General features: G+C 36.5%; 1 protein-coding gene across 3 annotated transcripts in view; it reads right to left on the bottom strand.

Annotated features, from left to right (window-relative positions):
- Nucleotides 1-13,658, bottom strand: part of RANBP9 (RAN binding protein 9) — an 88,430-nt gene that overhangs the window by 39,821 nt on the left and 34,951 nt on the right. For all 3 annotated transcript variants that reach the window (XM_020986779.2, XM_078153586.1, XM_078153587.1), the window contains exons 3-4: nt 2,062-2,114; nt 538-705 (exon numbers count right to left, since the gene is read on the bottom strand). In XM_020986779.2, coding sequence (XP_020842438.1) covers nt 538-705; nt 2,062-2,114 — 221 coding nt within the window. The remainder of the gene's footprint in view (nt 1-537; nt 706-2,061; nt 2,115-13,658) is intronic.

The raw sequence follows: 13,658 nt of genomic DNA, 5'->3' as shown, positions 1-13,658 counted from the left end.
CAAAGAAAATACCTACTCACCTGCATGCCTCTATATTGCAGCCACCATCCTTCATCCATCCTTCTTTAGCGGAACTCTCCTCATAACATGTTAAAGTCATGTACTTGGTTGGTAGCAATTAATCTTTTTTCAACCATACTGCTGTTCCTCCCCCTCACTCTCCCCCAACCCCCGCAAGGGCTGATGATATTGCATGAGCAGCATTCTTAGCTTTTGCTGTACCAGGAAATGAACCACAAAATAAACCTAAGTTTCCTATACAGCAAAGCAGAAAACTCCCTAATCTAGATATTTTGTGGTATTGCCATAGTTTTTTCTGTCTCTGAAATACAATATAATTTTAAACAAGAATAAAAATTCCCACAATTTTCACAAATTCACTCGTATGACTAGAACATACAACCCTGTATCTACTGCACCTACAGTAATCAAAAATCAAGTAAAACTATAGTGTTGTAAAGATGACAAATGTAAAAAAGAACCTGTTCTAGAATCAGAACATTTGCTTATTTTACATGCAATAAATTATCTCAGTACCTAAACTATGTCCATTCTTTGTGTAGAAGCAGGTATTGTTGATAAGGTTTACACAACAGCCAATGACATCACCAGTTGTAAAAGTTGGTCCATAGGGTTGTCCCGTTCCAGAAGAACAAAATGAATGTCCATCATCTCCATGGTAACCATATGAATGTTTATCCCAACCTAAACCGAAAGCAGTAATTTATTTATTGTACTTCATGTTTTATGTAAGGAATTTACTTTCTTTGTACTGGATTTATTCATTTAAAATTAATGACAAATACATAAAAGGCCATTAGAAGAATACAGAAGTGCTACAAAAAAAAACAAATTCTCGTTTGTACATTTAAATCTCTAATCACTGTATTAGAGTATTTTTAAAACATAATGGTCTTGTGATAAAAAAAAGAAGTTATAGATATGAAACATAGGGTGCTCTCACATGACAAAAAAAACACGTAAATGTATTATTTGCAGGGTAACTTTACCATGTTCTTTTCTGAAAGGATGTTCATATATATAATGTCCTGCCTTTTACAAGACTTATTTCAAAAGCAACCCGTATTTTAAAAAAGAGAGAGAGAGAGATGTTCTGTTCTTCTCTTGTTTGACAGGACAGGGTTTTGATAATAGATCACCTTGGTTAACTAGGTGATTCAAATCTAAAGATTAAGCATTTTGTGATCCCTCAGGCAACATCACTTATCATGCTAAACCATTTGAACAGAACCTGAACTACAGATTGCTATCACAATGCTATAATTACATTAGAACAGACAACTTTCATTCTATATTAACTGTCATTTTAAACAATGAAACATTATTTAAAACATACCACTATGCTCTTTATATCTTTTACAACATTTATTATTACATAGATGCTGTTAAGATGCCCTAGCAAGCAAGTAAAACCTCTAAATACAATCTGAAGCCAAACTGAACTGACTTATATTAAAAAAGCATTTAATACAGCTTTACATTAATGGTTTTAATTTTGAAATTTCAAAAAATCCAACTCAGTTTTGCAAACTAACAGGAGGGGAAAATGGTGCAGATAAACATAAGATTCACTAAGATACATATTCTGGTGATATACTTGCCATACTACTTATGGTTTCCTTAAGACAAATATAAAAATTAGTTTATATTCCTGAGTACATACCAAATGGGTGAGGCATCTTAGGAGTATATTAGTGGTTGGGGAAAGCCCACATGCAGAAATTTGAACTGAAAAGGGTCTAATTGTGAAAGTTAAAAGACTATAAAAAGGTACGGTGATAAGCTCTTAGCTTTGCATTGACCTAAATCACCTCCAAGGTCCATTCCAACTCTAAATCTATGATCCTACGAATAAAAGTTACCCTTTTCTTAGTCTGTCTTTAAAACAATCCAGCCTCCCCTTAGAATCCACAACTTAGACAATCAACTAAAATAAATATTATTTTATTCCTTGCCCATTTAAAACTGTCACTAATCCCAAATATGAAGACAAATAGCAGCTACCTGCAGTTCTACACTATACTTCAAACACAAGTATACCTGGTAGTCTATTCATGTTCACACCTTGAGCAGAAAGACCAATTCCCATGTAACTGTAAAAAAGAAAAGCAGGTTATTCCTTATGTAAACAAATTATGAACAGTATATGACACAATCAGAAACATGCTTAAGACACATGAAGATTGTATAGGGTCAACAGATTTGCTGGGTTTATAGGAAAAATAACATTCAAATTCACTGAGTTACAAAAAAGAAATATTACCCACCCAAGAGAACCAGGACTGTGTAATCAATAAAACACACTTGGTTTATAGGAAAACAAAACAGCAATAATAATTACTTTACCAACACCTATAAATCCCTTCCTACTAACCTACTGAGGATGATCTTTAATAACATTCTATTCAAAATATAAAAACCCTTTTTGGAAGAAAGGCCAAAATTTTTCAAGCAGACCAAAAAGAACTAGAAAATCAAAGGAAAAGACATTCTCATATAATGTGAAATTATTAACATTTTAAAATATGTATTTCAAAAAGTATGACGATTTTGAAATAGATTTTTGGCAAACAGACAAAATCCAACACAACAAAGACCCATCAATTTATAATTATCAAGATGCTACATCAGCTAAGAGTATGACGAAAAGAATCATATATTCTACTTGAGTAATCATGATTGTAAGACAAAGATGACATCAAAAATATCAGAGAATAGTGGAAGGGGCACAGATTCTATATTTTTTATTGTGATACATTTCTCTTTACCATATTTACTTAAAAAATTTCTTCCCTTTTCTACCTCTATGCTAAAATAAGTGCAAGGAGTGAAAGAACTGTAGGTTAATCCTTGGCTCAGATTTGTTTAAAAAAAAAAGACTATGCCGTGGATATTTATTCACACACACACACACACACACACACACACACACACACACACACACACATACGGGCATCAACAAGCAATATAACAAAATGAAAAGAATAATGGATTTAAAATCAAAGAATCTGGGTTTTAATCCTGATTCTGCTACTTGCCCTATGACTTTGGGCAAGTCACTTAAGCTCTTTCCTTGGTTTCTTCATCTGAAAGTTGGGGAGGAGTCTGTTTGAGGAACTGGACTATGCAGAGCTTTTTATAGTTTAAGAAGTGCTGAAGGAGTCAGGAGTGGAAAAAGTTTAAGAAGTCCTGGACTAGATAACCTTGAAGTCAATCAATCAACAAGCAGTTATCAAGCACATCCTGAGTTCCAGGTACTGTGCTAGGTGCTAGGGATACAAAGCAAGAAGAAAAGAGGATAGGAAAAAAAAAAGGAGACAGGATAGAAGAAAAATAATTCCTATTCTTAAGGTGCTTACTTTCTATCAAAGAAGACAACAAATCTAAGTAAATACAGAATTAAAAAAAAATAATAATAAATGTAGTACAATAAAGTTCAGGGGAGCTCTAGCAATCAGGGGCCAGAATCAGGCTTTATGTTACCGGGGGTGCTTGAACTATGTCTTAGAGGAAAAAAAGAATCTCATGAGGTAGACGTGAGGAGGGAGTAAGTACAATGCAGACACGCAGGGCTGTCAATACAAAGGCATAGAAACAGAAAATGAAGCATCTCACGTGAGGAACTGAAAAATGGCCAATTTGGCTGGACAACAGAGCACAAGAGTAGGAAGGTAAACTGAGATTTGGAAAGGTAAGCGATCACATTTTGAAGGGCTTTAAAACCCAAAGTTTACATTTTATCCTAAAAACAACCACTGGGGCCACTGGAGTTTACTGAGGAGACGAATGGCACGGTGAAATCGTCATCAAAAGAAAATCACTCTGACAGCTGTGTGGAGAAGAGTTTGGAATGGGAAGAGATTAGTAAGAGATCCTATATTTAAGAGAAAGCTCCAAGGAATGAAGAACAAAAAAAGTAGTAGTCGCAGGTGACAAACATGGTATTTTCACTTAGTACTACTCTCTTTTTAAATTTCAGAGTACCTCTGCTCTAAGAAGGAAACTAATTAGAGGATCACTGAAACAGTTCAGAGGACATCCTGAACTAAGGTGGTAGCTATATGAACAGAGAAAAGGGATTGGATATGAGAGAGGTAAAGCAAGGGTTCTTAACCTAGATTTCAAGGAGTCCATAAACATGGATGTGCAAAAAAAAAATACGGGGGCAGCTAGGTGGCGCAGTGGGGAATGGCCCTGGATTCAGGAGGATCCGAGTTCAAATGCGACCTCAGACACATAACACTTACTAGCTGTGTGACCCTGGGCAAGTCACTTAACCCGATTGCCTAACCAAATTTAAAAAAAAAAGGAAAAAATACATCTATTTTAGTAATCCTATGTGTTTTATTTTGTAAATTTAAAAACATTATCCTGAGGAATAGGTTTTACCAGATGTCCAAACGAGTCCATAACACAAAAAAAAAAGATTTAAGAGTCCCTATCACAGAGGTAAAAACAGCAAGACTTGGCAACTGATTTGACGTATGGGGTAAAAGAGAATAAAGCGCTGAGAATAATGTCGAGATTAAGAACTTGAGAGAATGAAAAGAATGGTGATCTCATAAACATACATGCAGAAGTTTGGGAGTAAGATAATGAATTATTTGGGACATGAGACAATTGAGATGGCTATGAGATACCAAGCCTGAAATGTCTACTAGGTATCTGGTAATGGTAGACTAGAGCTCGAGAGAGATTTCTACCAGATATACAGAACTGTGATTCAGTCAGTCAATAATAGAAATGAAATAGTTAAACCCACGGGAGCTGCTGAGAACCCAGAGAGAACAGATAAAGAAAAAAAAAAGCACAGGATAGAGTCTTGTGAATACCCACAGTTAAGGGGTGTGATATGGATGATGAGACAGCAAAGAAGACTGAGGAGCCATCACACAGGTAGGAAAACCAGAAAAAGTAGTATCATATAAACCCAAAGAGAGAACATAAGAGTAGAGAGTGATCAAGTGACAAACGCAGCAAAGAAGTCGAGAAGGATAAGAATATTACTAACACCATCAGATATGACAATTCAAAGATAGCTGAAGAGAGCAGCGGCAGTTGTGTAAGAAGCAAGGATGCAAAAAGTTTAATAATGAGGGAAGAAATAGAGGCCTGTAAGTTTACATATTTTTCCTCCAAAAGTTTGGAAAAAGGAAAGGGAAGAGAAAAGACTACAGCCTGAGAGGGCGTTAAGGTCTAGTGAAAGGTTTTGGCCTTTGGAGGAGGCTTGGGCATATTTAAAGGCAGCAAAGAAAGAGCCAATAGAGAAGTAGAGGAGAAGGTGGGGATATGATTAAAAGGACAATCTGCTGGAAAACATGGGAAAATATGAAATCAAGGAAACAAGTTTTTGGCAACAAGGGACACCTGATTAACAAAGATGGGAAGAAAGGACAAGATTCCTTCAAGCGAACACCTAGGATCCTATATTTAAGAGAAAGCTCCAAGGAATGAAGAACAAAAAAAGTAGTAGTTGCAAGGTGACAAACATGGTATTTTCACTTAGTACTCTCTTTTTAAATTTCAGAATACCTCTACTCTAAGAAGGTAAAGGAAAAATTACCCACTAGAGCCCCAATTTATTTTCTTGGCCTAGCATCTACTGTTAGCATTGGCAGAACCCCATTCCTTGATGAAATTTATGCCTCAGGTACCAAAGAAGACAGGAGGCTAGTCAGGAACAGAATAGTAAATATGACTCATTAATCATAACTCAAACCTAAGGAGACTGCCTCTTTTTTTAAAAAAAAATATCCCTTAGAAAAGATTATAAACAATTGATTTCTTACTTTTTTTAATGAACAATCCTACTGTCCCTTATAGGCCATTCCCTTCCCCTCCACCTGTCAATTACCTAACAATCTATTCAATGTCAATCACTTAACCTACTAACTAATCTAACATAGATCTACAAATTTACTTAATTCAATTTTTTGGTTTAACATTGTATCTTTCTTCCTTGCCATTTATAATGCAGTCAGAGCTAAGACTAAATCCCAGGTCTCCCATTTACAAATCCTTACTTACTGCAATATATCCACAGTGTTCAAAATAAGATCTAGTTATAAAATCAAGTGGGTGGTGGGGAAAATATAGATATAATAGCTATATATGTAAATAAAAACCTACTTATTAAATCATAAAAGTAAATGCTGAAAAGTAAAAATACTTTTTAAAAAACCTACTTATTTAGAAAATTCAGAAGTTTTGGGAGGGGGGACTGGAAAACTAAAGTTTAAATGCAAAGAAATCTAATTTTAGACTTCTTTGATAGGGCAGTAATAAAACTAAAATTTCCCACAATATTTGCCACTGTTTAATATTGTCTTCATCTTTACTAGTATCTGCAACAACACATGAGATCCTCAGCAAAACACACACATACTTCCAATAATCTTAAAATACACTGCTCCTATCTGCACACCATAAATTCCTCCCCCGGCCTTTTGACAGAATAATCAAGTCTGGCCAATAAGAAAACAACTGTTAACCAGGACCAATACCTAATCCCCACTACAGCCTTGGCTCTATCCCTGAGTCCCTCAGTTCATAAGTAAACTTTTACTTGTCTTCCCCAGAATCAGACCTCTCCCTCACTTCCTGGCCCTCTCCCCAAGTTCTGTGCAGCTACTACAACTGTCTAAACGTCATAATAAATCCCCCAGCAAAGATCTACCGTATATACTAGAGACCTTCCTTTTACCCCTTTAAATGTTTTCTTAGATAATATTTTTTCCCAATTACATGTAAAAAGGTTTTAACATTCACTTTTTAAAAATTTTTGAGTTTCAAATTCTTTCCCTCCCTCCCTCCCTCAACTCCATCCTTCCCAGGATGGTAAGCAACTTAATATAGGTTATACATGTGCAGTCATGCAAAACTATTTCTATATTAGTCATGTTGTGAAAGCAGACAGAGACCAAAAGGGGGAAAAACATAAAAAGAGTACGTAAAGGGAAAAGTAGTATGCTTTGATCTGTATTCAGACTTCATTAGTTCTTTCTCTGGAGGTAGAAGCATTTTTCATCATGAGTCCTTTGGAACTGTCCTAGATCACTGTACTGCTGAGAATAGCCAAGTCATCCACAGCTGATCACTGTACGTTACTGTGTACAATATTCTCCTGGTTCTGCTCACTTCACTTGCATCAATTCATGTAAGTTGACTCCTTTAATATTCTCTGAAGAACCACTGGAGCACACTAGTTGTCTATCTGCTTGTTGTTATCCTTCATTTTAAACTGGCTCATCTCCTTTTCTAATCATGTATGTCTTTGATGCCACTTTTCATCAGCAAGTCTCTCTCTGAGAGTCTGGAAATCAAGCTAAGGTCATCACCTTGACTGTCACCTCTCCTCAGACCCTGATAGAGATATAAGCCCAGGACCCTGAGCTCAAGAGCTGCCTTGCTTCCCATCCAGCCCCTAGTCATCTCAGGAAGCAGGCCCTGTGGAGATGTGACCCAGTGACTGCTACTGCTAGTGCTGCAGCCCAGCCTCCTCAGCATCAACAGCTCTGAAGCCCCAGAGAAGAACATTCTTACCACCAAAGGCCTTGCCACTGTCAAGCCGTTCAACATCAGAAACAGATAGGTCTTACAGCAGAAATTACATTAAAGGAGATGCTTTCCTTTCTATTTTACTGATGTACCCTAAGGACTTGGGATCTTTCCATCTGATCCCTCTTATAAATGTTGTCTCCTCAATTAGAATATGAGATCCTTGAGTGCAGGACAGTCTCAATTTTCTGTTTAGCACAGTGCTTTGCAAATAGTAAACACGTAATACATGCTTTTTCATTCATTCATTCAGTCTTTGCACTGCCTTTACAATAATCATTCTTTTTTAAAGTTAAGTTTAAAAAAAAACTCAATTGAAAATGAGGGGAAGGGGTTAACTTTTTATTCTTCTGAAGCCATGCTATTCCATGATTTATAGCCATATATCATCACAGGGAAAAATCAAGAGTTAAAAGATTGGTTTTTGTGGCAAAGAATAGCTTGAGATCCTTGTTCTGAAGATCAAAAGTGAGATAATGTGCTTTATAAAACTTAAACTACAATATAGATCCAGCTTTCATCATTATTTAATAAATTACTGAAAATGCCATAAAATTTCCCAAATATGATCCAGCTTGGATCTCTTCCCAATTCTACCCTCAGAATGCTGCCCATTTGCAGTTCCTAAGGTCTGTACTGATGGTCTAATTCACGGCTATCTATCCAACTGTGAACTAATTTCAGCTGTAATAATATAATATTCATTTACTTGTTTTTTCTCATATGAATAGCCAAGTTTGAGTAGATCTCACTGAGGAGGTACTGCAGTGTTTATGAGTTTGATGCAATAAGCACGATGTTAGGAATCTCTAGAAAGTATCCTATTTTAGGTTTGGAACAAGACATTGTTCTTGGATTCCAACTAATACATTTTAATTACAAAATTACTTTAATTACTAAAGTGCCATGATAAAGGACCTCAACCAAGTTATCATTAGCCACTTTTAATATTCATATACCTTGTTCATTTGTTCAAATGCAACTTGTCCAATGTTTATTCTGAGTACCTCAAGCAACTTGTCCAATATTTACTCTGAGTACCTCAAATAAAATACTAAAATTCTTTTGGGAAATGTAAAGCTTAGAATTTCACATTCTCTCAACATCAAATTCAGCTAGGCTGGTCCTAACATGGCAGACATACCATCCATCATTGGGCTCATACTCAAAACTTTCCCAGCATAGTAAGACCTCCTAGGGCTTGGACTCCATTGATCCAGCTTTCAGGAATCCAAGTCACATCACCTCTGTTCCACTGGAGTAGGGCTTCTGGTACCAACCTAACTAAATTCATAGAGGTTCATCACCAGAATGCTGGCCACCAAGTGATGAATATTTTTGGTCACATTAAATCATGAGTACCATCTAAGACACATGCAATCTCTATCGATGTTGTTTGTAAAGCAAAAGTATGTGCAAAATTCCTTTAATACAGTGGTGTCAAAAAACTCTAATAGAACTGGATCCCTGTGGGCTGCATATTAACTTTTTTTCTCCTTGAATAAGATTTTATTTCTTCTCAATTACATGCAAAAACCATTTTAACATATGGTTTTTAAAATTCTGAGTTTCAAATTCTTTCCTTCCCTCCATCCCTCACCTCACCTCCTCCCTGAGACAGTACACAATTTGATACAGGTTATATATGTGCAATCATGCAAAACATATTTCTATATTATCATGAGAACAAAAGGGTGGAAAAACATGAAAAAAATAAAGTGATAAGTAGTATGCTTTGATCTGCATTCATACTTCATCAGTTCTTTCTCTGGAGGCAGAAAGTATTTTTCATCATGAGTCCTTTGGATTTTCTTGGATCACTGTACTGCTGAGATTTAAGTCATTCATCGTTGATCATCACACAATATTGTTGTTACTGTGTACAATGTTCTCCTGGTTCTGCTCAATTCTCTTTGCATCAGTTCATGTAAGCCTTTCCAGGTTTTTCTGAAATCAACCTGCTTGTCACTTCTTATAGCACAATAGTGTTCCATCACAATCATATACCACAACCTGTTCAGCTATTCCAACTGATGGGCATCCCCTCAATTTCCAATTCACAAAAAGAGCTGCTATATTTTTGTTCAAATAGGTACTCATCCCTCTCCCCTTTTTAAGACTTAGTAGTGATACTGCTTAATCAAAGGGTATGCAGTTTTACAGCCCTTTGAGCACAGTTCCAAATTGCTCTCCAGAATGCAATTCCACCAACAATGCAACTCCACCAACAATGCATTAGCGTCCTAACTTTTCCACATCTCCTCCAAGATCTGTCATTTTCCTTTTCTGTCACATTAACCATTCTGATAGGTATGAGGTAGTACCTCAGAGTTGCTTTAATATTCATTTCTCTAATAGTGATTTAGAGCACTTTTTCATGACTATCAATAGCTTTGATTTCATTTTCTGAAAAGTGCCTGACTATTATCATTTGGAGAACGACTTGTATTCTTATAAATTTGACTTCTCTATATATTTGAGGAATGAGGCCTTTATCAGAGACACTGGCTATAAAAATTTCCTCCCAGTTTTCCACTTTCCTTCTAATCTTGGTTGCACTGGTTTGGTTTGTACAAAAACTTTTTAATTTAATATAATTAAATTTTCCATTTTATATCTTGTAATTCTCGCTCTCTCTTGTTTGGTCATAAATTCTTCCCTTCTCCATAAGATCCGACAAGTAAACTATTCTCTCCTAATTTGTTTATGGTATCACCCTTTATGCCTAAATAATATACCCATTTTGACCTTATCTTGGTGTATAATCTAAAATGTTGGTCTATACCTAGTTTATGCCATACTGTTTTCCCAAAAGTTTTTGTGCATATTGACTTTGAAAAACCACAAATTAACATTATCTATGTTGCATTGTTCTTATTTGTCTTGTTAGTCATCTCCCAAATAAATCTTAGTATGTTTCAAGCTTAACACCTCTGACTTAAGGCATAGATCTAGCTTATTTGATTTTCTCTTTTTGGGAGGAGAGGAAAGATAGAAGATTGTGGATATGTACACAAATATATGTATATATGCCATAACAACAATCTATAAGTTTACAAAATGTTTAAAACACTGAGACTGAAAGTATAGGCAATTCAGGAAATCTTCTTTCCCCCTAATTTTCAACTGTTTGAAAAAAAAAGAAAGAAAGAAACTTAAAGGAATGGTCAGAGAACATTCATGGAATTAAATGTCATTGCTAATTTTCAGGAGACTGCTTCAAAAGATCATTTTGCCATACTATGTTTTTCTTACCATTGGCATAAATTGATTTAGCACCTAGTTTATAAGAAAGTTCATTTAACCTGAGTAATCAATTCACAGATAATGCCAGAATTAACTCCTTTTTCAAGGAGTTCAAGAATAGCTCAGACTTCCACTCCACCTTAACTCCTATCATCATATCATAAGGACTTTTGATTTACATGATGATGACCCCTCCCAATATCCTCTTGACCTTCAGTCCCATTTCCTAAATTCCCATGTTCTCCACCTTCACAGCACCTCAGCCACACACATAGACTGTTAAACCTTTGCCCTGCCAAGCACCAAAAGTAGTTCTACTTTCATGTTTGCCAGAATGGCACAACTCTTCTCTCATATCATAACCTCCAATCCTTTAATCTCTGCCTCACTCCTCCTAAATGTAACCTCTACCTTCCCTCCCTATTCTCCTAATCCATCACTCCTGTTCTGATCTCATTAACCTCCTTTCATGGTCTGAAACCTAGATCAACCAAACGCTATCAGCTACCCTTAAACCCCTGCCACCTTGTCTTAGCAACAATCTCACCTTATGAAACTCCAACCCTGAGTTATATTCATTACATGCTAATTTCCTACTTCCATGCTGCTGAATGTTTCTGGTCAAAGCCAGAGAACTTTGGAACTCCTGTATACTTAATCTTACTTCAACAGTGTCCTTATTTTTGTACGGCAATTGTTTTATGATATCACTCTCTCCATAGTGGCTTTCTGATCTTCCTCTCTCTTCTAACTTACCATTACACTTTCTCACTCATTTACTCTTTCTCAGCATGAGAACTCACAACTTACTATTCTAAGAAAACAGAGGGAGAGGCACAGACAAGATGGCATAATAGCAGGAACAAGTACAGCAAGCTTCCCTCCCAAAAAAAGTACTCCAAACAGATCTAAGAAATGCACCAGACCAAATACTGATTGGGAAATCCAAGAAAAAAATCAAAGTGCATCATTTTTCCAGATCAGTTAAGCCCAGGAAGACGTCTGTTGACACTGAGAATAAAGAAGCTCACTGTGTGGAACATTATAAGACGAGGCTATGCACCAGGGCAAAAGGAGGTACCAGATCCAGCAAAGAGGGGCTTCAACTTGTGTATGATGCAGGAACAGGCACCAGCTGGTAGTTCTGTCACTCATTACCAAGTTATGAGATAGATCCAGGACAAATTGTGCCTAATGGCGGTATTCCAGGGTGAAGAAAGGTTGCAGGCCCTACCTATGTACTGAGCAAAGAACAAGTTCAGACCAAGTTCAAGCAGTGTGTGGCCCAGACCCGAGGGAGCAGATCAGGGTCTCAAGTTCTAGCCTTCAATCAGATCTGAAACCTAGAGAGGAATAACCAGGACAAGATTCCCAGAACAAAGGGAAGTCACAGTTCTGCCATTCTGAATCATCAGAGCTTCGCAGTCTACTGAAACTCCAAACAGGACCGGCAAATAGGCCTGTTTTGGTCAGACTCAAACCCCGGTTAGGAACCTGCAGAACTCAGATGAAGAGGACAGTGATAAGATTTTTTTCCTCTATCAGACCACTGAATAGTAAAATCTTTCAAGATCCCAGCGTGAACTGTCCCTGAGATCTTGGTATCTCATAGCAAAAACAACTGACCTAGAAATCAGATTGAGGAGAAAAAAAACTAAGAATCACTGAACTACCTGAAAGCTATGACAAAATAGACATCCTATTTCAAGAAATCTTAAAAACTGGCCAGATCTCAGAAACAGAGGGGAAAGAAACAGAAAGACTATTCTCCTGAAAGTGTCTCCCAAATGAAAACTCCCAAGAACATTATAGCTAAAATCTAGAATTTCCAGGTCAAAGAAAAAAATAATGTAAGCAGTTAGGAAGAAAGAATTTAAATAGCAAGCAGCTACAGTCAGGATTACACGACTTAGCAGCCAACACATAAAGGAATAAAAAGCTTGGACTTCAGTATTCCAGAAGTCAAAGTATAAAAGTTTGCAACCAAGATTAACTTACCCAGCAAAACTGAATCCTATGGGTGAACAACAGCCTTTTAACAATACAGGATTTCCTAGCATGCCTGATGAAAAGATCAGAACTGCATAGAAACGCTGAAGTATAAACAGGAGTCAAGAGAAACAAATGAAAAAAGGTAAATATGAACAAAGAATCATAAGGGATTAAAAATAAGAATAAACTGTTTACATTAATAGAGAAAGATGATACATGTGTTTCCTATGAACCCTACCTTCATCTGCGGTCACAGAGAGAAGTCTAATTAGAAGACCTAGCAGAGGTTATGTTATGTCTTGGTAATCTCAAAAAAAAAAAAAGATGAAAAAGAAGAGGAAGAGAAATACACTAGAGGAAGAAAAGGAGAGAAATTTTAGGAAAAAAACAACCTCATGAAACTGGGGCATGTTAGCAAAAATCTCGTTTATATACAAATAAGAAATGAGGGTAGGGTGGCAATTCACACTTAAATTTTACTCATCTGAAGTGGTCAAAGGAGGGAATTAAACACACACACACACACACACACACACACACACACACACACACACACACACAGATACAGAAATACATCTCACTCAACAGAGAAATAATAGATGGGAAAGGAGAAAAGGAAGAGGGCAACCGAGCGGAGGGGAGCTTAGCTGAGGGAGTTAAGTCTTAGGCAAAGCAACAACTCTAAATAAAGGATATATAATAATATCCATTGTTCTTCTTATGGTGACAAAGAATTGGAAACAGAGGGGTGCCCACCAACTGGGCAATGGTATCAATGTAATGGAATGATGTTGTGCTGTAAGAAACGATGGCAGAGATGGTTTCAGAAACACTTTGGTAAT

The sequence above is a fragment of the Phascolarctos cinereus genome, unplaced genomic scaffold (assembly GCF_003287225.1).
Source record: "Phascolarctos cinereus isolate Bilbo 61053 unplaced genomic scaffold, phaCin_HiC Scaffold_4;HRSCAF=312, whole genome shotgun sequence".
NCBI lineage: Eukaryota > Metazoa > Chordata > Mammalia > Diprotodontia > Phascolarctidae > Phascolarctos > Phascolarctos cinereus.
This window is presented reverse-complemented; position numbering and strand designations above follow the sequence as displayed.